The 24,760-nt window shown below is 36.5% G+C and overlaps 1 protein-coding gene across 6 annotated transcripts in view; it reads left to right on the forward strand.

Annotated features, from left to right (window-relative positions):
* LRBA (LPS responsive beige-like anchor protein) overlaps positions 1 to 24,760 on the forward strand; it is a 396,366-nt gene that overhangs the window by 133,327 nt on the left and 238,279 nt on the right. For all 6 annotated transcript variants that reach the window (XM_040554872.1, XM_040554875.1, XM_040554874.1 and 3 more), the window contains one exon: positions 1,872 to 1,980. In XM_040554872.1, coding sequence (XP_040410806.1) covers positions 1,872 to 1,980 — 109 coding nt within the window. The remainder of the gene's footprint in view (positions 1 to 1,871; positions 1,981 to 24,760) is intronic.

Consider the following 24,760-nt stretch of genomic DNA (forward strand, 5'->3'; position numbering starts at 1 on the left):
TCACATAGAAGTTTTATCTAGCTGTGCTAGTCCAGTATGGAATATCATAGAGAAATAGGGAAATTGTGTGGGATTAGTAAGGAGAGGTGATAAAGGTGATGACTGATCATAGGAGACCAGGCTTTTTTTGATGCACAAAAGCTATTTTTTTTAACTGGGTACAATTCGAGTCTGTTTTTATAACGTTGCTTTTCTGTGAGGGAATGTAGTTTTTTGCTTTGGAACAAGTCCATCATCCTTTCAAATGCACAGTTAAGTGCCACTGTACAGTCATGTGCTGGGCTGTGTACATGGGGTAGATAAAAAGGAAAACCTATTTAGAGAGTAGGTAAGGTGATTATTACAGAGCATGCTTTCTTGAACAGATTATGGTGGGCTTTTTGGAGGATGACTGGTATTTTGTAAAACAGTTGTAGGTTAGTTGATCAATAGCTCCTTCCATTCCAAAAGTGGCTATTAAAAAAATAAAAAGAGAAAAAATAGTTCTAAAACAGGTGCTTCTGTACAAGTCTCCTCAAACAGAAGATGGTCATGCTTCAAATCATGAATTGTACTTATTTCTTTTTTCAAGACCTCATGTATGTAGAGGCAGTGATCCAGTGACTTAACTGGTTTGTAATCACACGGTCTGTCTCCTTTAGCTCTTATGCTGCAGTTTTCTTGGCCCTGTAGTGTGAGAAGCAAGGAGCAAAGAAGGTTTTCATCGTCAGGTGTTTTTCTGACTTTGGATTTCTTCTTATTGCTTGCTTGTGACCTCAAGCCTACTGCAAGCGCAGAATTATGAATAGGGTAGGAAAAGAGACAGCAGAGCATTAATGATCATACTGTCAAACATACATATAGAGACAGGTGGAGCCTTAGCTCAGATAAGTAAATTCTAGGTAATGACATTGACATTGTATGCATTAGAAGGCATCCTGTATAAGGAAGACTGCCTTTCTAAAGAACGGGTCTCGATAGACCCTGTGAACTTCTTGACATGTATTTTAGTTTCTATGTGCAAGGCAAGCAAGTGATTTTATCTTTTGCTACTCTTTTCTACATTAACAACTGAAGGTCTTTTAAAAACAAGTTAGAATACTAGGTATTTTGAGAAAACTAACTAGTAGAAATGGTTTTGTCTGGTTTATCTTTAGATCCTATGGAAAAAAGCACCTTCTAAAACAGTGTAGCTCCTGAGTTTTAACTTTATGAATCCCAATGTAACTAATTAAAAATGAAATGTTTTTTAGTAAAAATACATGAACTCACAGAATAATTGGGCTGTAATTCAATCTGTCAGCTCTGTTGCCATTCATAAACTCGAAGTTTATGAAGGCCTCAGAAATCTCAGATTGAATTACAGCTTTGTTCTGTCCATAACCTGAAACAATGTATATCGGCATTTTATTTGTGAGACTGAGCATGTTTTATAAACCTGAAAATATTACTTAAATGTATATTTAACATAAAATTTCTGTTTTGCATTCGGAGAAAACTATACTTCAGCGTAATTCACATTTTTTTAATTGGACTTTACATTGGTTACATTAGGGCTTTCACTCTGAATGTTCACATGCGTAAACTTCTTACTGTTCTTTAGCATGTGTTGTATATGAAAGATTTTCTTAGATATCTATATTTCAAGTAAAGCAAATGACTGTTTAGTGTGTTTGCATTTTTTTTAATTCTTAGCTTGGTTTATGATTGAAATACAGTTTTGCAAGTTGCCAGAAAACTACCCTTCAACCTTATTTGTAACATTTTCTTAACACAATAAAGTCAATATTGTGGAACAGAGCTCAAAATATTTGTATATGTACCATATTTACATATTTTTGTTTTAGGACTTTGTTCACTTAAGGTTGTTCTTGAATATTTTCTGTCCACAGGTTGCTGAGTCAAACTATGAAGGACCATTTGGTCAGAGTGGCTAATGAAGCAGAATTTATCTTGAACAGACAGAGAGCAGAGGATATTAACCGGCATGCTGAATTTGAGGTAAGAAATAAAATCTTAAAAACAAAACAAACAACAACAAAACAAAAAACGAGCACAAGCAAACAACAACAAGAAAAACCATAAAAACCACCAAAGAACAAAACAATGTAACAAACTCTCTCTGTCTGAGGATTCCAACGCGTGATATAGGCTTTTCAGGCGTGGGAGACTCCATCCTAAAAAAGGCCTAGCAGTCCTAGGGAGTTTTGATGATTTGCCACTAACTGTGATGGAAAAACAGGCTGTGCCAAACAACTCAGAATCTGCAATCATAATTTGTGGAGGAAGGGATTGTATCATACCAATGCTCTTCTTTTCCTTGAAGCAAATAGCGTTGTACGTGTTAAAGCTGCTTAGAATCACAGTCAAGATACAACTCTGGAAAGGAAAGTTGGGGGGGGGGGTGGGAACAATCTTCCTGAAGATAAATGATAACAGCCTGTTAAGCACAAAGCAAGAAATTACTTTTTGTATAGTTTGCTATTTCACTTAATCCATCTCTAAAACCATTTTACTTATGTTTTACATGCTTCAGTATAGTTTTGCTATGTTTTTGTATTTTCATTCCACTTAAGGGATTCTAAAGTGAAATATAGGTCTTTGCTTTTATAGAACTGTAATAAAAATACAAGCCTTTTTTCTGAATCACTTTAGCCATACCTCCAGTTTTGGATCTTAGTAACTTCACGTAGCTCCTTTCTGTTTGCTCCAATTATGGGATTGTTTTAATGAAAATGAAGTTAAATCTCACTGAATTCTCTAATATTCTGCTTAAAAAGTACTTAGTCTTTCTTCTGACATGTGATACTACTTGTGGTTTTGTTTTTAAAATGAAGCATTAAGAGATTGAAGGCACATTTATGTTTAACGTATTTCTAAACTGTTTTTCTCTTAAATCTTTACTTGAAAAAATACTCCCCAAAGATGAAAGCATATTTGTCTTAGACAGTGCTTATGTTCTAAAGGTCATCTGTGTTGGCCCCAGGATTCAAGCTGTGCATTGTTTAATAACATATCTGCACTTCATCTAGACCTAGTTACCCCCTCCTGAAAACAGAGATGTTGTAAGATATCTACAGTACCATTTTGCAATGGTGAAATAGCAGGCATGTTTCATTTATTACATCAAGGGTTTGGCGACAGTCCTGTGGAGATGAAAAGTGCATCTTTTTACTTCCTTGCCTGACAATCATTGGAGTGGGACATGCTTGACATCTTTTGCTCTGGATTTATGCAGAAGCTCTATGCATGACATGGCATCGTTGATTACATGAACAGCTCATTTTTTTCTTCAGATGCAAACTATACACAAAGGTGTGGGTATGTGAGAGAAATCTGTGTGAAGTATAGGGTTCTGTCATGTAAATATGAGCTATCAACCAGTACAGCATTTCAGTGACAACTTCTCTATTAGACTTATTTCAACTTTGGAACACCTTTTCATAATATCTGGAAGAAATTTACACTGAGCATCCACTTAGATTTTTAATATAGCTCTGAGTTTTGCTGTGATTTAATTCTCTAGGATAAGAGTCGGTTGATAATTTTCAAGCTGGTGCCGTTTTGAATCTGTGCTATCTCAATATGATGGCTCAAGGGGTTTAGCTCATCAGGTTGAACTTAAACAGAAACTAGTGTACTAAAATAGCAGCAGTCTGTTTACTGATCTTGGTTTTGTTACTGTGTTGGAAAAAAAGCAGGTCTAATATCACTTCTGCAGCTGTATAAAAATCAAGATATGCAACTGTTTGATTCTACTAAATGCTTTAATAAGAAATCTGGTGAAGTTAGCATTCCACTAAGGTCTGTGGTAGGCTTCACTCAGAATTATGGTAGTTTGTAGTTTGTTTCTGTGTGTGTGCATGTGTGTAAGGGAGAACAGGTATTTTCATTCGGTAGAATTTGCAGGTATCATATCAGTGATGAGAAATTCTCGTGTATCGTGTTGTATCTGTGGATTGGTCTGTTTTGCATGCTTCCTGTCTACTGTGCTTGGCTTGTTGTAACACAGTGGCATTTTCTAGTCACGTTATTCCTTATAGCCTTTTAAAATGGTGCTCAGGGCTATAGAAATAGCCTTCCTTCTGTCGTGCCCAGAAATAGGCACTGTCAGGTGACTTGATTGGAGCTGTTCCGTCCCTTAATGGGAACAGGTTTGTGCTGGGCTGCAGACATGCTTTGTAAAGTAATTGGTAGGTATGTTCCTCTTGTGTGAATGTTGATGCCTGTATTTTAGTCCTAACACTCATGTCATGACAGACTTACAGGCATGTGAAAGGAAGGACTAGCAAGTAAGTGAAAAGGGGCTTTCAAAACAATTTATACAGCGTTTGATCTGGTTCATTTCTCCCATTTGAGGACATGTGAGGATGCAGAGTAGCAGACCGTGAGCCCTAAGCAAAAAGACTGTTTTGACTAGCATGACTGGTGTGGTTCGGTCTTCTGCGTGCACCCACTTTCTTGATTTGCTGCATCTTCAATCTGTTCTTGAGAAGTGAATTCCTATTGGAATGGAGGTGGTGTTCCTCTGGTCATGAGAGAGACTGTACTTGGTCCATTAAAAGCAATATCCTATCTGCCATGGCGTATAACTAGAAAGGAACAATTGTACAAGGAAGCAGATAGGTCACACTTTTGTAAATACTGTCTTATCATATAGAGATCTGTGGGTCAGGGACTTCCTTAACCAGAGGTCATGTCTTTCATAAATAGCATTGTGATTTTTCTACTGTGAATTTTTCCAATTACATTTTAAATTTAATGGAAATGTTTTGTACCATTGCCATCCTAAGGTAGGGAATTTCCCTGCTATTATAGTTGAAGAAAGTGAACGGGTCCTTTGTACAACAAAAAGTTTAAGCATTTTGGGGGGAAATAATGTGATCCTATAGTGCTTAGCCCTGAAGAATGGTGTATACAAATGCATTTTTAATTGCGTTTTAAAACACTTTGTGATTTTGATAATTACTAGTTGGAAAGCTGCAACTTGTTTAAAAAATTGCTTTGGACAAGCATCAGTGTTTCAGATCAGAAGCAAGCTTTGCCACTTGTGCTTTGGGGAGGAAAGAGATGAGGCTGGTTCATTGAGGGATAAAGATCCAGAGACAGCTGAGAAATGTGGCAAGAACTCTTACCCATTTTTCATTTTTATTCAGTTCTAAAAGTCATGACGAAGATGAGCCTTGCGATATGAATATTGGATTTTGGACAGGTATGCACCATGGTGATAGAGCAGTGTAGTCTTACAGAATTTACTGGAGAACATTCTTTTCACTCTTTTTTTCCTTCTTTTTTGAAAGGCAATGGCAGTTTTAAAATGAAAGGCAAAATATCTCGTTACCATTTAAAACTTTGAAGCCTGGTATTTGGGGCCTCCAGAGGCAGAAGAAAGAAAATGGAAATTCAGACAAGCTTCGTAACAAAGTTGTGTAGTTGTATATTGTTATATATAATTATGGTTATAAATTATAGAATATTTGCTATAAATGGGGTAAGGATGATCCTTGTAGAAGGAAGGAACAAACTAGGAAAATAAGTTCTTCCTCAAAGGAGAGGCAGTTCTTAGCTGAACAAGTCCACTCTGGAAATGTGATGCAACAAAGTATGTTGTGCCATTTTAGAAGTTGCACAGGGCTGAGAGGGGATGTTTTCTTGCCAAAAATGCATGGAGAAGTGTTCACTAGTCAATTCTTTCAGAGCCAGGAGGAGAGAAGCAGCAGCAAATGGGGCATGTTCACTTTGCCACATGAGATCTGATGGGGCCTTTCTTCACTGTGATCCCATGTGGGGGGACCAGAACGTTGACAGGAAAATGTCTATGCCCTTTCTATAAAGTTGGGTACTAGAAGAGTGAGATTTTTTTTTAAGGCATACTGTTCAGTTTCTGCTGTCGCATTAGATAGAGAGGAAACTCTGAGTGCCTGAAGCAGATAGATTTAAACTTTGAAAAGATTTGAAAAGAAATCTTTCCTCCGTATGTCTCTTCAAGGCAAATCTTTCTTTTTAAGGAACTTGAAGTGTCTTGAGCAGCAGCAAAATCTGCACATCTACTTCCGTTTCTGGTGGGAAGGCGTCTGCCATCTTGGCTGTTTTTGTGTTCCTTCTGTCAGGAGTCTCTCCGTTTGCATTGCGGACTCCCTTGATCTACGTCTCCTTTGCCTCTGCAGTCCTCCATGCCAGAAACTTCTTCAAACAGGAGGTGATTAGCTTCTCTTTAGGAAGATGCAATCTCTTGCCCTTTTTGGTGGGCTCTACCTTACGACTTAGCAGTCCGCACAAAGACAAAAAAAAAAAAAAAAAAAAAAGCCCTTGTCTTGAGTTCCTGGTCATGCCTTTTTTAATAGAAGATAATATAAGTACCATAGGGAATTATGAGCAAATAAGTTATGCTATCTTTTTTTCTAAGCTTGAAACTTAGAAGCTGTTGCAAAAAAAAGACAAAATAGACAGTATTTTGGAGGTGAAGGATAGGTCTTCTATGGTTGAATACAGTCCATCTTATGTCCTTTTTTTCCCCTGATCCCTCACCTACGTTTTCACTGTTAACTCTATAGGTAGTTACATCTATGAACGTAGACATATAGGGAGGCTACAGAAGGAGCTGAGGTGCTTACAGTTTTACAGTATGATTAAACCTCAGACAAGCTTGATGAAGCAATATTACACACATTTCTCTAGTGAGGTGGCAGTGAAACACGCATTTTTACAGTGAATGTGGAAATGTAAGCATTCCTAATGCAACTTATAACCTTGTAACACTTAAAAACTTACATTTTGCCCAGTGTCTCTGTCATTTCTATGCCCAGGTCTCTTAGGCATTTGTAAAAATCTCACCCTGAGTTTTGGTAGAGCTGAAAGACCTGAAGAGGAACTTGTTTATACTTGAATTCTAACAGCTAATTTCATGTTACCACCTAGCATGCTTTCTATAAATGACCTTGAAAAATCTGGCGATTTGCACTGTCTTAGATTATGTGTGCAGACTGCTGCAGAGTTGGGCCTACGAGAATAATTGGATTTGGTGTGAGGAGGGGGAGGGAATTTTGTGCTGTAATTGACTTTATTTTATAATTTATGACAAGAGTGCCCATTGTCTTGGATGTGCATCCTGTCTTATATAAATCTCTTCATGTATTTGTGTGCGAATATACATATTTATAGAATTTTAAATATGTAAACTCGCAAGTGTTTTAGGTCTGGCATATTTAAGCATCATAAAATTTCATCTTTCTGACAGAGGTTTAATTTGCTATCGGATAGTGCTAGTGAATTTTGACCAAAACCTGTGATATCACATTTCAGTTCTTGTGTATTTTTGATGAGTTCCAGCAATGTCTTTTTTTTTTTCCCCTCAAAGATTCACATGAAGAAATTGGAAAACGGGGGTGATGGTGGGAGTTACTATACTGAACCATGCATATTGCTACATATTGTGTGTACAGAGAAGCATTGAATAGCACAATACAATTTTCTGGAAATTGTCTAAAACACAAGGATTCTTCCCTTGGTTACTGTTCCTCACAGAATCATCTTTGGTCATTTCTTGCAGTAAAATTTAACTGCTTCCATAATTTACAAAGTAACCTACCTCCTCAAAGTGCCATTTTAAAATTTTGTCTGGTGTTGTCATTCTCTGGGCTTTTTAGTTGTACTTTTTCAAATTTTCATCATACCTAGAAATGAAAAGTGCTGGCATTCTTGTTATTGGCCGTTTCTGTTGATTAACTGAGAATTTCATGTGGCTTTCCCTTTGCATTTGCTATAAATCATGCTAGGCAGCTAACTTCTCTGCATGATTTCTCTTCAATAATTAAATCTAGCATTTCCAGCTGCTGTAAAATTTGTTGCCCTTTTCTGTTCAGTTATGTTTTTTCATGCGGAAGAGTTAGACTTCCTCATAGTTTTAATTCTTATTCAGTATCAATTTATAGGCCGTGGTTTAGCTGTAATAAACTGAATGTTTTATTTTATGGCGTATGCTGAGAGAAGAATCTCAATGTTAATACAAGTATTGCCTTGACAGAGGTAAGATACAAGGCTTGGCAAGTGTTCTGCTAGTGACTTGGTTGTAGCTCTTTTTTTTTTTTTCCCTAGCAGAAAACAAAATTCAGTGGTTCAGTTGATTGACAGTCTTGTGTATTCTGTACCTTTTTCCCTTTGGTGTAACTAAACACTGACTAACATTTAATGATAATTTGTATCAGAGGAAGTAGCTAGGAAGTATTGCAAATCAGTTGTGGCAGGAAATCCCAAAGTCAAAGAGAATGTTTTAGAGTCCTTGAAAGAATTATGAAAAGGTAGTTGGTGTCTTCCTAATTTCTGTAGATGATAGTTAACTGTGGGAAAGTTCTAACCCTTGACTGGATCTCTATTCTCCGTATAATTTTCCAGTGTTTTTAAATAAAGGCTGTTTTGCTACAGAGCTCATGCATCAAATAACCTTTTTGTGACTCTTGCAATGTTGTTTTATACAAAGCCTTATTCAACATGTTTAATGGCAATGACCTTGTTTAATGAAAAAATAGTTTGGAATGTTTTCAATTGGTATTCTGTCTAGTAGGGTGGGTTATCAGCAAGTAATCTTCACAGAACTTATGGAGATAATGGATAGTGCAAGTTGTAGGCTACCTGTAGTAATGTAACCGAAAGTTATAGTCCTTTGTATTGTCACATTTCATTTTTGCAATCTTACGGAAGTTCAGCGTACCTTTGCACAAAAATACGGCTTTACACGTATTTTATGAATGGGCTTAATTCGATTGAAAAATTATATTTTTAAATAAATGCTACCTTTTGCATTGGGTAGGTCAGGTGTTATACCACCATCTTTTGGTAGAAGAAAGAATTTTTTTCTTCGATTTCTAAACACATTTTTTAAACTACTGTAAAAACTGAAAACTCTTCAGTGCTGAGCATGGAAGACTTTTTTCTTCCATTGAAGGATTAACTAGTTTTGTGCTGCTACAATGTGTTGACAAGTCCCAAACTGGAAAATTAAATTTCTTATATTCCTGAGGTGGGAATTCTTTGGATTTCTTGTTTCATGAGTCAAGAAGTAGTGAAATGAGAATTCACTTTGTGCTTGAACATTATAACATCTTCCCTGTGCTCTGGGAACTGTGGGAATAAAGCATTGCTTGGTTATGAAAGAAGGAATGAAAACTTGTGGTTTCTCTTATGCACTGCTTTACTAAGCAATGGGAGAAAAAGGAATGAAAACTTGCGCTATAATGCTGACATCTTTTTTATTATATCACACATTTAAATCAAAATACAACACAATATGTCTAAGAGCTATCAAAGATATAATATTTTTGTTTCTGAACAAGCTTAAAACAGAAATTTCATTTTAGAACCTCCTATAAACTTTTCTGATGAAACAAAGTAATGTTATTTTCATTACCTTTTTTGGATATTTTTGACAAATTATGCCACAAACTGAAGAGATTACCAAATTTCTTTGAAAAGTTAGACTTGATCATGATATTTTACTGCTTAAAATGAGGGTTACAAATGTACAAGTTATGTATTCAGCTAAGCAGGAGAAAACTGCTATGGTTCATTCTTATGTTAGTACTTAACAGGCTGTTCAGTTTTTACAGGAATTGCAAAGTATCTATTTTTCTTGATGTTTTAAAAGATCAAATAGAAAGTGTATATGGAAACAAAAGAGTGGATAGAAGTAATTAAATAATTGTGATTCTGTGAATTACATATATTTAATTTAACTGTTGTGTTTACTCTTAAAAAAGGGGGAATTGAATTCAACAAAAATAAGTCTTGGTCTCTAAAATCTATTGAATATAGATATGAAATAGGCTTATAGCTGTAGGTATTTCATATAATAATTTCCTGTTCTAGTTTTTCTGATGCAAATTAAGTTTATTGCTTTGTAATTGTTTAGCAGTATCATGTCAAGATTCTTCCATGTTTTATAATCTGTTGTTTCATTTATATAGTCAACGTAATTTGAAAAATATTCAGGAATGTCATATGGTTATGAGTGTTTTCTGCTCATTCTTTTATGATCCTAACTGTGTGAGGTTTCAGCTTTTTTTGTTGCTTTTACGCATTTAATACATCTACTTATTTCTCACTTCCTGTTAATGATCAACTTTCCTTTGCTTTAAAAACTTTTTATCCCCTTGTGTAAGTATTGTTACAGCTGATTATTTTCACTAGAGATTATCACTGAGTTTAATTAATCTATTCTCCTTCACCCTGAAAGGCTTAATGGAACATGATCCACAAGTCTTGTTGTTTAGCATTTGTAGGTTCTGAAAACCTTAAAGGTAATAAATAAATAAATAAATCTCTGCCAGAAGGAACCAAAGACTGAATTCCTGTAACCACTTACACTTTACAGTATTGCCCTGCTAATTTAATGGTTGAATTGAAGCAGAATAGATATGAATACAATGGAGTAATTAGAGGAAAGCAGAGGAGTGTTATATGCTGCTTCTATGCTCTGTATTCTGCTGGATTGGCGGCAACAGGCATTCCTTTGGTACTTATCTTTTGCTGTGTCTGTGCATCTTAACTGTTTGTTTTTTTGTTTGTGAGATCCATAATCACAAGTCTGACAGGTACCACATAAAATCTAGAATAACCATTAGCGTATGCTTAAAAGACTCAGACATGAACAAGGTGATGTCTGAACAGTGTTTTATTAGCAGTGGTTTCCATTTGTTGTTTTTGCTTTTTAATTACCAATTTTAAGTAACACAGCTCAATTTCAAGCTTGCTACTTAACAATTTTGAAAGAAAAACTCTCAAAGTAAAATTATCCCCCTCCCAAAAAGAAGTAAAATATAAAAAATATATACTGTGAAATACATCTTCCACAACAGTTGACTTAATGAGCTACTTTTAAGAGGTGATGTGTTAGGAAATAAGTACAGAATTATGAATGTCTGCTCTCATATTAATATGTGCAGGATTTGTGTATGTCAGTTCCACTCATCACAGATAATTATTTGTGAACACTGTCTTGTGATGGCAATTGCTCAAATACTCAAATGAACATCTTATTAGATGGTGGTATCTTTGAGTGACTTCAACTTTGTTTCGAGTCAAAATCCAAAGTCACTTATGATGTTAACACAATCCACTTGGAAATTCCATGCCTTTTTTATCATCTACATAATAAAGTTCCTCTTCTGTACAGATGAATTGTATGCTGAGACGTAAGAATATCTATACTGGGTTAGGCCAAAAGTCCATCAAACTCAGTATCCTGTTTTTATTGGCATCGAATAGTATGTACCTAGGGACAAGTGTAAGAATAGTGCAATTATATAGGGATGCTTCCCTGGTTTTACCCAGATAGCAGGGATCACACTTTGCACCAAGATTTGTATGGATTTCACCTATTGTCTTATCCCCCAGTCAGCATTTTTTATGTTTGTGTTTTTTTTTCACTACCCTAAATTATTCAGAACTACCAGGAAAATTTGACTCCAGTCATGTCTAAATATGTTTAATAACACTGGGATTTGACTGGTGATTTCCCTCCGCTTCAAAGACTATTCTTATTTTAAGCCTGTTTCCTGTGTTTTAATTAATTTTTATCCACGCAAGGATGTTCCTTCGTACTCTACAGCTTCTTGACTTTCTTTAAATATCTTTTTGGCATTCAAACAGCAGACTTTATAAACTGGATCTTTCTTGTCTGCATCCCCAGTGACTCATTCAAGGAAATGAAGCATGACTTCCCTTTACAATAGCCATCAAGACTCTTGCCAGTGTGTTTATTCCGTTGTTTTTTTTTTTTTAAACACATCTACTTATTTGTATCTTACAAATTTCAGAGTGCTTGCCATTTAGTTCCCTGCTGTCCTCTGGAGTCCATTTGGCGCATTTCATTCTTCTGGCACTGAGGCAATCCATACAAGAATGCTGTACCTAATGGCTCAGCTGCTTTCATCCCCAAGTTCTTGTAGGTCACCTGAGTGAATATTGTCTAGTAAATGACAGTTGGTCACTTGCTAGTTGTCTTTTATAACTTCTCTACTAGCACTTCTCTGTGGTGGTCTTGTGTTCCAAGAGCTCTTTTTATCCTTTGATCATCTATTAGCTCCACAGATACCTTAGCAGTCTTAGTTTTCCTGATTTGTTTGAAAAATAACTTATTAGTGCCATTTATGCCTTTTTGTAAGTATTCCTCCAGCTCTTTTGGCTGACTTCATTTTGTTTTTAAACCTAACGTGCCATAGTTGACACATCTTTCTATTTTCCCTGTTTGAACAGGCTTCTTGAAGAACAACATTTTCTTACAGCCTTTACTTTCTCTGCAGTTTAACTATTCCAGCTTTTTTTTGGTCTTTTGAAAAGCCTTTTGATGGGAGGCATACATTTCCTTTGAACCTCTAATATTGTATCTTTTTATACAGGTTTTTGTGCTGTCCATAAAAACTATTTCTATGTTTGGCTGCATCTTTTTATGTTCATGATCTAAAAGCCAAGCTAGCTAGCCAAGAAATTTCTTGCTTCAAATTATATGTTCCCATCAGAAATGTTGTTGTTCTCACCTATTCATGAAAAATAAATCAGTAGTGTTTACCTTATTTATTATTTATGTACAGACTTTTGTGGAAGCTTATGCCAGGCAGTGATTCTAAAATGCTGTGACTGAAGTAATAGATTTTGTACGTAGTGTCAATTTCTAACATTGACTAAGCAAGTGTCCTGTTGTTGGATAGGAACAACAATAGTTTGATTGGAAATTTTCTTCTAAAATTTCTGTCCAAAGGTAACTTGCATTACTTATGTGCTTCTTTAAGAACAATGTTAGGGGTTGTTCAGCTTTCAAGAAAAAACACTGACAGTATTCATCTCTCCAATGTACTTTCTCGTAGATAGGTTTGACCTAAGTGAGAAACATATTGTGTTAAAACAATTCTGATATTGGTGCTGACAAGGTCACAGAGATTTACAGGATCTGAACGCCTGAAGGTGTTTTTTTCTCAGTATTCCAACTGTTAGGTTGTACCTGTGTATTCTGTTCAACTGTAACCTTTATCTAATTTCTTGTTATTATATGATTACACATTATATATGATATGATATTTGTTATTATATGATGATTATCTTTTGGCTTCAATACTTCTTTTTTCTGTAGCTGATCTTATTTTTTCAAATCTATTGTTTATCACATCTCACTTCATTTTCCTAAGATAAATGAGTTTTACTCTTTTATTTTTCTTCTAAATTGGTGTCTGCATATTCTAGATCATCCTAGTAGTTCCACTTTGTGTCTGTTGGAAGATTAATTCCTACTGGAATATGAATGAGTAAGAATAATCACACTCAATTGAGCTTATCATCCTATCTCAAACAGTGGATACTTAGGGAAGAATTTATTAAAAGGGCAAGCATAGTAACATTTTCCCTGACTACACTCTCACACTTGTGCAGTTCAGGGACTTCAGATTCTTGTGGAGCCAGAAATTCTTGCTCAGTGCCCCTTAAGGGATCATTCCCTCATTTGCATGGTAAATTCACATAGACTTAATTGTTGCAATACTCTGAAGCAAAGAGTCTCACTGAGTTAACCACAAATTGTACTGGTATCTTAGTTTCACACTTGTGTTATAAAATACCTTTTCTCTGGTAGGGACTGGAGTTGGAGGGGGCATAGACAAACCAAAATTTTTTGGACACACTTCGTTCATTGCACTGTTGTTGTTAATAGAATAAACCGTTTGCTGTTAATAGTTCATGACTTCACACAACCCCATCGCTTAGACGTTTACGGTTGGAGCAACAGTTGGAAAGCTGTCTTCAGCTGTGTACTGTAACAAGTGTAAGTGAAGGGTTTTAGTGGTGTGCCAATGGCTTCTGGGATGAAGTTCAGAAACTCCTGCAGAGGGTTCTTTGCTTCATCATACATATATGATGAATATATATATATATATATATATATATGTATGTATGTATATGTATGTATGTATACACACACACCTGTAATGTTATCTGTACAGAGCAGAGCGTTCCTCTTGGATCTTGTTTGAGTAACACAACCTGCTGCTGGTGCTAGTGTGTGGTAGTCGTGGTGTACAGATTCAGCAGAGCATCCCTCTTGGATTTTGTTTGAGTAACACAACCTGCTGCTGGTGCTAGTGTGTGGTAGTCGTGGTGTACAGATTCAGCAGATCTATGGTATTATCAATTGATCAGATTTTGCAGATACAGCAAGGCTGCAAGTCCCTAGAGTTTACCAGAACTTGGGAAACTTTCACATGCTACCTTCTCAGCATGTACATGCCCTCTCTTCGGCCTGCTGTTTTCCTGGTGACAATCTTGTAATGAACTATAGAACTCATTCACAAAGGCTCCCTTAGAAAGGGCCCTTTATACCACATGATTTAACAGGATTCTCCTATTCCTCCTGAGTCCTGTTCTTCACAGTCTTGAAAAATCCTACTTTTACATCGTTATTTCATCTATAGCAGTGATTCCAATTCTGGAACCTTCCAAAATGTTTAGTGCTGTTGTATTTTCTGATGGAAGACCCAAAACTGCACACAGCATTCCAGATGTGGATACACCAGGAATTTATAAATGCACATTGTTTTTGGTAGTGTTACCTTTTCTTAGTGGTTCCTAATTTTTTATTTAATTCCTGCATGTTTGCTTATTATCCCATACGAAGCTTACGTTTTCATAAAATTCTCTCTCATTATACTGAAATCTCATTATGGCAAAAAGGAGGAGTGAAGATAGAGGTGAACTCAAACCCTATTGTTTTAGATATAAATTCAGATTCTCTCCTAAATTTCTTTTATCTACAAAGAAGTTCCTGTGTTTTGTTCCTATGATGACTTGATCTTTCAAGGTCCTTCTCCAGTTCCTCACAGCTCCTTCGTGATTTTACAACTCTGAATAACTTAGTGTCAACAACAAACTTTTGTCACTTACTTATTATTCATTCATTCTTGAGATTATTTATTTATTTTAACACATCTGTTGAACAACCTGAAACCAGAATGAACTGACAGGAATTATAGAGCTAGTGTTAAAATTGGACTAAAACCTTAACATTATTTTCTCGTCTCTCCTGGAATTAGCTTTTCTTATTCTTGTCATTTACCTTTCTTTTGGCTGCTTTGTTTTGCTGTTCTTTTGTGAAGTTGACCTAGATAAGTGACTATACCTTCCTAAGGGCTTAATGACTTTTTAAATCAAAGTAGTTTGCTTCCATAATTAGAGAATTTGCACTTGCAGATGTTTTAAGAGCTTTGATGTAATAAAAATTTGGGGTATACTTTTGTTGTTGTTATTTGTAAAATTAATATTTGCATTGAGTGTAAAAATATAAATGTCAAAACCCTTCTGAAAAAAAAATACGAATGCAACATGACATGATAGTTCAAGTTTTTGTATACCTACAGGAACCTGAAAGTACTGTGACACTCTTCTTTGTTTCTGCTAAAACAGAATGGTGAATCAAACAGTTTATAATAACATTAAGTTACAGATAAAACATTTTCAACCAGTCTTTATAATTCCAGAATTACTGGAAGCATTTATGTCTTTGGATTCTTCCATCAAGGCGCAGGGAAGTGAATTATTGAAAAGATAAAAATAAATTTGTTTGCTTTCTGTCAGAGTTCATATCCACAGCCAACCTTGATAGAAGACCAGAATGATTTAGACAAGTTTGCTTTGGAGATTCATAACATATGCTTGCTGGACAGAATTGAGTTATCTCTGCTCTGGAGAGTAAGTTATTGTAGCAGGAGCTGACAGAGATGAAGATAACTGAGGGAAATTCAATTACCTTTTAGTGTTTTCCTTCTAATAGGATTCTTAATGTGAAAAAGATCCTTAGATGATGCGCCTATGTTGCTTTGTGAGATCTGCTTTGATACCTGCATCCAGAATAAAGTGAACTCTTCTTTTCAGGCCTCCATTAAGGATGAAATATGCATCTGCTTGCTAAATGGGTGTTAACTTTTGATCCAATATATTGTCATTTGTAGCCCAGATATATTTGGCAGTCTTTTGGCAGTAGCTTTGGGTATTCTCTCAAATACAATTTGACTTGTTTGTATTATTATTATTATTATTACTATTATTATTATTATTTTGTGAGAAGCATGTTTGTAGCAGGAATGCCGATACTTTCCTTGTATTTTAGTTCAGTTCTGCATGTTTAGTTCTTTCCTTTTCCTGGCAAAAGCACTTGAGCTACAAATACTCCTTATGACTGACCTGGGTTCAGGCTGTTGGGCTGAAACCATCCCACTTGGCTACAGCTGGATTTCATGTGAAACCTCTGCAGATCTGAATTTACTATAGTTTACTATAGTAAACTAGTGCATACAGGTATTAAGATGTTACTGTTTGTGCTACTTATAAAAATTTCCCTTTTTGATAATGGTTAATGGTTGAAATAAAACTTTAGAAGTTAATCTATGAAGCAATCTTATTCTGTAGCTGTATGTATGAAAATCTACCATATACGTTTGCGTACTTGCAATATGCTATCTTTTACTGACCCGTTGAAATACTGCATGTAGCTGAATGCATTTATGTGTATGTCTTCAACTATATTTTATTTTGAATATTCTGAACCTTACCAGCTTTAAACAATAAAGTTCGCTTTTTAACTGGAGGATTTATTCCAACTGCTTGCATGCTGATATTTCCATAAAAGAGAGAGCAAGTACCTTCATGTTAGATTTATTTGCAACCCTAGAACAGGTTTGGATGTGCCTAAAAGCCATAGCATCCCTCACCTATAGATGTTACTGGCTACTTAACTCTTGTGTTGACCTATGGCTTCTTGACTACATCAGGTATAGATACACTTGTTGTTAGCTTGCTTCCAAACAAATAGTAGTATGCATGTTCTCATTTTGTAGTTAAAGCAGTCTCCTAATTTACTTAGGCAAGAGAATGTTTCATTCAAGTAGGTTTATTTTTCGATGTTCAAGAAGGTGGCTTATGAAAAACAACTTTGTTGGCAATGTAGAAAGTAATATGTATGTATTTCACATGAAGATACTGAAACATTTAGTCAAGTCCACCAGTACAGTTTGAAGGCCTTTAAAATAAAGGTTTTCAATGTTACTTTTATTTCTTAGTCACATAGGTTATTTTTCTCATTCATTTATTATAATATTATTGAGAAAGTAGTGGCAAATATTACATCTAGTTTAGTAGTTCATTCAGAGTCGATATTTCGTATTCCAATGCAAGTTTCATTCTTTCATTGAGAATACTCTGTTCTGAATACAAAATGTTGTTGTTTTGCTGAAATAAATACTTCTGTGAGTGATGGTTGTAGAAACAGTAATTGTTTGAAGAAGGATTTTGCAAATAAATTGTGAAAACATCTTTATCTTATGATAGATACATAATGCTTGAAGTCAGTCTGGGATCCAGTGGGGAACATGGCGGAAAACTGTAAAGCGCTGATGGACAGTATTCCTGTTAACTTTTTATAACAGTAGCCTTTTATTTCTGAGTAGACTTAAACAATTTTCCAGGAAAGGAAACAACGCTAATCCGAATTCTTAATAGCAACTGACAAGTCTTTTCACATTGCAAAACAGGTGGATAGGATAGGCAGTTCAGCTTTTCATCTTAACTTTCCTGGGTTAGATTTTTAAATGGAAATCACTATAATAGATTTTTTAAAAATCTTCCCCCCCCGCCAATTATTTAAAAAAAAATGTTTACAGAAAGAGTCCACCTACTGATTTTCCACTCTCAACTATACAGGAAAAAAACTGAGCCAATCCTGTTGTAAAGAGATGGTCTTAGATTATGAAAAGGAAGCCCTGTCAGTTAAGTCAGTCTTCAGATGATCACTGTGTTAGGGAAGACGCCAAGTGACTTAGAGAGACCTCTCGATTTCACTGTTAATCTGAAGTCCTATTAGAAGTGTCAAAGTCAATTCTTAATGAGTCTTACTGTTTAGAAGAATAAATTGTCCTTGCTATTCTGTTTCGCGTAAGGAACAATATGGGTTTCCTGATTCTTTCCTCACCACTCCTTCTCCTTCCCAAGTTTTTCCTCCTTACATGTCTACATTTCTTTTGTTCATTCACTTTTTAAAAAAATGTCTTCAAAGATCTCTGGCATTCTAGAAAAAAAAAGATAAAAAATGGCTATTTCTTGGAAATAGAGCTTGGAAGGAGATGATAGTGACTATAAAGATGAGTGTCCAAGTGCTTTGGATATCATACTTTTTTTTTCTTTGTGCCTTAGTGTCAAGAAACTGTTTTTTGTCAAAAATTCTTTGGAGTAAATTATGGGTCTAAGTAGTAATGCCAAGGTTATGGCATCATAAATAATAACTGATGTAGTCTTTTTGGATTTCATCAAGGCTTTTGATATTGTTTCTCACAGTATCCTTCTGGACAAAGTGTCCAGCATACAGCTAGCCAAGCACATAATGCAGTGGTTAAACAATTGCTTGATGGGTTGAGCTCGGAGGGTTACTGTAAATGGGGTTATATAGGCCTGGTGGCCAGTCAGTAGTGGAGTTCTGCAGGGCTCCCGTTTAGGGCTGGTTTTCTTTAATGTTTTTATAAATGGCCTGGATGACACCAGACTCAAAAGTGTGCTAAGTAAGTTTGCTGACGATACTAACTTGGAAGGAGTTGTTGACTCCCTTGAGAGCAGAGAGGCCTTGCAGAGAGATCTTGATGGACTAGAGGGCTGGGCAATCGCCAACCGCATGAAGCTTAAAAAGAGCAAGTACCAGATTTTGCACCTGGGATGGAGTAGCCCTGCCTATGCATATGGACTAGGGGATGAGAGGCTGGAGAGCAGCCCTGTGGAAAGGCATCTGAGGGTTCTGGCTGATGGTAAGTTGAGTCAACGGTGTGCCCTGGCAGCCAAAAGGGCCAGCTGTACCCTGGAGTGCATCAGGCACAACATGGCTAACTGGTCAAGGGAAGGGATTGTTTCACTCTGCTCTGCGCTAGTGTGGCCTCACCTCGAGCACTGTGTGCAGTTTTGGGTACTGCAATATAAGGACACAAAACTGTTAGCTTCCAAAGGAGGCCTATGATGATGGGGAAAGATGTATGAGGAGTGGCTCAAGTCCCTTGGTTTGTTCAGCCCAGAGCAGAGCAGGCTGAGGGGAGGCCTCATGGTGGCCTGCAGCTCCCTCACGAGGGGAGCGGAGGGGCAGGCGCTGAGCTCTGCTCTCTGGGGACAGCGACAGGACCCAAGGGAACGGCATGGAGCTGGGACAGGTGAGGGTCAGGTTGGCTCTTTGGAAAAGGTTCTTCACCGAGAGGGTGGTTGGGCACCAGGACAGGCTCCCCAGCTTTGGTGTCACAGCGCTGAGCCTGCTGGAGTTCAAGAAGCTTTTGGACAACGCTCTCAGACATATGGGCTGATTTTTGGGTGGTCCTGTGTGGAGCCAGGAGTTGGACTTGATGATCCTTATGGGTCCCTTCCAACTGAGGATATTCTATGATTTTGTTTGTATAATAGATTTCGAGATGTTCATACTTCCATCTTTTTTTTCACGTCTGTTTTTGCAGAAACATGAAATTTAAATCTCATAAAACTATCCTGAATTGTGTGTTGCCCATAGAGCAATTTGAGATTCCATCTTTAGTGGTCAATAATAATTCTTGCCTGAGAAACATTTTGTAGAGGTGACAGACGAAGTGAGCAAAACACTCAATTGATGTATGGGTTATGTTTTAGAGAATACTTGGAAATTATGAAACCAATTTTGTCATAACTTGGGATTGGAGGTTTATAATACTCTGTCAGGGTGCCATGAGATCTGGCAGTGCCCTGCAGAGAGGGTAAGTTGGGCACCCACTGCAGTACCACGGCTGCCGAAGCAGGGCCTCATCAACTGTCCCTATCTACCACCAACCACAAAGAGAGCAGGGCAATCCCAGCGGATGGCAGCCATGGCCCACTGGCTATGACCCCTTGCTATAAGGCAGGGCCAGCCTGAGGCTGGGAAGCCTGCCTGCCCTGTGACCGAGGGTCTGGGAGGATCAGGGAACCCATGACAAGGTGGTGGGGCACCACTAGGACTGGGTCATGGTCTCTGGCCAGCCTGTGGGGCAGTCTTTCTGCTGTCACCAGTGGGACAGGGCCACTCTTGGCTGGCTTTGTACAGGCCTTCAGCCGTGGAAGAACCTGACATATGCCACCCACAGACACCTGTAAGTTGGTATAGACTAACGTCTGTATCATTAGTCCTGAGCATGTCTAACATTTACAGAAGAGGAAGTTGGATATTCTGACTTCTGAAATATTGTTGCTTATTTTTTCCTACACCGCCTGCTAGAAACTCCACATATTTCATTTCTAAGCAGTTGTTGATAGCCTTGAAGACAGCATCACCCATCTTGGCATTGAACCAATACAGTTTTGCAAGGCAATTTCATATGGTCAGTGGCAGAGGAGGAAGGAACATTTCTCAGATAATTTTTAAATGGCAGTAGTTTGAAGCTACTCATGAACTTGAACTATTAAAATTAGTCAGAACTAGATTATTGGCTAGAGTGTAACAGAAACAGTTAAAGTGTATAAAAAATGCTGTTGCTTGGCTTTTTGGTATGTTCAGTAACTCACATGTGTTTTATATAAAATGTTTTAAATAATTTCAGTAGGGTTTTTTCATTTTTTGCATGCTTGGTGGAAGCTGGTGATTTTGATTAGTCACTATACTTTCTTTCAATACTTATAATATTAATGAGCAAACAAATTCAAATCAAATTCCAGATTCTTGTTTTAAAATTCCTCGTTATTGGTGTTGCTTTTTTATCCTATGTGGCTGTTTTTGCTCCCTACTTGAACTGTGTTATGTTTAAAGTTTACTGTTTTACATTGAATTAAAGTCAATTGATGAAATCTAGTTAAGGAGGATTTTCACAGTTGTACTGTGTAATCTGTCTTGTGCCATTTCAGCAATGTCCAATGAGTTCAGCTGTATGTAACAAATGCTGATACTATTATCCAGGGCCAATATTAAAATGGCTTCATGGTGTTTTTATTTTTTGGGGGGGGGGGGGAAACGGGGGGAGGGAGGAGGTGAGACAAAGGCAAAAACCCCTCAGTAGCTAAACTGAAACAAAGCCAAAAATAGAACTTGACAAGAACATCAGACCCTTGGAGTAGAAGGTTTCGCAAGTTCTTTTGTTTAATACTGAAATGGGAAATAAAGATAAATGGATCTGCTATGTTCTTTTTACATAAATGAATATGTTTATGGGGTATTAATTCATTTTTTTTTAAACAGTGAAAACGAAGGATATTTTCTGTAGAAACTGCATAGTGCTTCATAGTACTTTTTCTGAAGGTAGCATCTGTGGCGCTTAAAATACTGACTCTTGCATCACTGCAGTCTTCTCATTTAAACCAAGTGAACAAGAAAACATAAATTTTAAAGCAATTCTTATGGAATATTTTTAGTCCCTTGTTCCATATTGTTCAGTATAAGGTTCTAGAGTTGTATGAGTGGATGTTTTTAACTTAGAATGCTGTACGTTAAAGCAGAGTACACTGTCATCTCACATTCTGAATAGTCAGAATATTTCAGGTGCTGTCTTTTTATGGATAATAAAAATCACACATTAGTTTTAATGAGAAATTAAATTACCATCTCCCGACAATTTTTAGAGCCAACTATGTCAACCTTTCAAGGGTGGTAGAACTTTTTATGAATAAAATGTTAATTGAAAAACAAAACATATTCATACCTATCTCATTCTGTTCTGAACATCCAAAATTGTGTTACATAAATGCAGAAGAACAAATCACAAAGAAAAAACCAACATCATTCAAACTCCTATGCTAGTAGGAATGCAATATAAAAGACAGACTACTGAAAGAAAAGCAAAGGGAAAAATAAAGTTAAAATAATTTACTTTTTATGGTTTGACGCTATAGGAATTTGACAGGAAGTTTTAAGTTAAGGCAGAGGTTAAGCTGAAGCTGGGATTGGGACTGCTTAACGTGTTTCCAAGGTAAATGGGTGGGAATGATTCTGAAGAATAACTGCTATAAAAGACCATATTTAATCATCCTTCTCAATTGGTTCTGGATTTTTTTGATCTTTGCAATTGCATCATCTTAATCAAAATGTTCTGCTTTTAAAATAATTGGTCATTGAAAAAATAAATTTTTCAAAAGTCTTAGCTTGCCATAATGTAAGGAATAAGTTTGGAGTGAAAGTGAGGATCTTGAGGATTGTTCAACAGCACTGAACTTTTTATTTTTAATTAGACTTTTGAATAAAATCCCCTATAATCCTTCATTTTTTTTCCACACAGATGCGCTAATAACCATTTGAAATTGCTCTGACAAAAGAAGTCCTTAACACTTAATAACTAATGAAAATGTTTCTGCAGATACAGAGGAAGGTGCAGTAACTTAATGGCAGAAACTACTTATTTTTTTTCCTGTGTGTTGAAGGGGAAAAGCTTTGCCAGCAAACGTGTTTGTCCTACTTAGCAGCGTGTGTTGCTCAAGGATACGTGCTACTCAAGGTGATCATTCTCCTGTGTGAGGTAAAGGTCCTGAACTGTCAGAAATCAAGTCCACTAAATTTGCTCTTGGGGTAAGCATTTTAGAAGCTGGTGAAGGACAGGTTACTTTTTGGATCACGAGTTCGTGTTCATTTCTTAATGTTTTGTAGATGAGGTCTTACAAAAGGTTTGCCAAATATGCAACAGAATACTTTTAAAGCTCCTTCTGTCACTACTGCAGAATATGTGATCTACCACAATTACCATCCTTGCTATATACCTTGATTTTATTGTGTGCTGATGGCATTTCTCCCTTTTTTTTTTCCGTATGGTCTAGTGAGTATTAAACTAGTATTTAGAATAGAATACCTTCAGAACATTCCTTGGATTCTGTTGTCAGAGAAATCAGATTTTGTCATCAGAAAAAATTAATGGAAACGTAAACTACAAATATATATATATATTTTTGCATTTAGCACCAGAATTGACATCATAAGGAGTCTGGTCAGGTCTGAAACCAACTTGGTATTCAAAGTACTGACTCTTTATTAGAGGTGTACTTGTCATTGGCATGTAAGCAGTCATGGCAAGATAGGAAACATATGCCTAAATGTCTTGTTACTTCAGATTAATATGGTTTCTTTGTTCTTTGCTCATAAGCCCTATATAGGAATATACGCTCCTGTAAGGTAAGAATTGAGACAATTAACATAAGTTGTATTAAATTCTAGTATAGCTAAATATTTATAGCTGTATGATTGATAGCTATAGAAGCAAAATAATTTTATCTTGTGCAGACAGCTTTCACTCTGTTATAGCCAGAGGCCAAAGCCACATTTATGAATCAAAATTGCACAAGTTATTTTGTAGTAAGGTTCCAAAATATGTTTTGGCTTATCTTCCTGTTACCTGGATTAATCTGGCTGGATTTTTGTTATTGTTCTTTGTGGCCTCAGAGGTCGACTAGAATAATTACTTTTCTTGTTTTGGGAAAGAATGGAAGGAAAAAGCTTTTCAACGTAAAACATTTAAAAATCTTGCCTCACTTTATTTCCAATTTTCAAAATTTCCAATTTTTCCATGCTTCAGGGTAGTAAACTTTCCCCTCTGTCAGAAATGTACCTTTTGCTCTTCTTATGAAAACTGATTCTGAATTTGTCCAGCACACAACTTGTGAAATTATCACTCTTTATGTAGAACCTTTAAGGGCTTTTTAATTAATAAGTGACACTGTTCAAAAATATTCAGTATTATCTTTCCTCTGTTCTTAGAGCCTCCCTTTAAGGCTTAACTATGCCTTCTGAACTGCACGTGACTGTTCAAGCATCGATCTTGTGCCAAGACTTGGTGCTGCAAGTTGTAAAAACTACGGTAGCAGAAGGATGTCTGGAAATCCGAATCCTTGAACAGTAAATATTTGGGGCCAAAATTGCTGGGCTACTTTGTTACCTGCCTTACAGATAATAAAGGTCCTCCTTGTGTCTCAGTAGAGCAAGGCAATTGGAGAGGTTGTGGTGACAGTTGGTGAATAAGGACTTTTCAGAGCTTTAGTTTGAAAAGAAAGAAAAGCTGCCAAGTATGGAGAGTAGGTTTGGGATTTTCCCTAGGCCAGTCTCCCCTACACCCTTGGAGTCTGTAAGTATTGTATTTCTCTTATGGCTGTTAAGAATTGCTCACGTATCTTTAACTACTGGCTGCAGACAAGGTAACAAGCTAATACTGCTTTGCTTTGATTGAGCGATACAAGTCTTTGTATTTGGCCCACCTTAAGATATATATGTCTACTTTCACATGATTAAAAAAAAGGTCTCCTCCACACCCTCCCCTTTTTTACAACTTAAGTTGTATAGAAATTATGTTATGAAAAGACTGCAAACCAAGTATCCAGCAGTTTTCAAAAATCGGAGCAGTGCAACAATAATTTAACCCTCATTAAGAATGTGTAGTGAAGTCTTAAATCATGTAAATATTTCTCATTTGTTGCACAGACTGGATGTTCCTTATAAAATAAATGATTTTTTTTTTAGTTCCAGAAATTTTTCATGGATCAGATTCATGTGTTGCGTCAGAGTAGAAGTTTAGTGAATATAGTACTAATCTCCTTGAGGAGGGTGGTGTCACAAAGTTGATGCAGTATGGTTGGAAACAGTTTAAACTCCTCATAGATCATCAATGGCTCTTTGCTAAATGTATGATCTGAGACCACAGACCCACCTATGCAGAAATGCTGAGCTTTACAATTTCTAGAGCATAGCATTGATTATTTCTAGCTTGACAAATACATTGTACCTGGAAGATAAAGACCCAAGGGATCTCAGATG

The sequence above is a fragment of the Cygnus olor genome, chromosome 4 (assembly GCF_009769625.2).
Source record: "Cygnus olor isolate bCygOlo1 chromosome 4, bCygOlo1.pri.v2, whole genome shotgun sequence".
Classification (NCBI taxonomy): Eukaryota; Metazoa; Chordata; class Aves; order Anseriformes; family Anatidae; genus Cygnus; species Cygnus olor.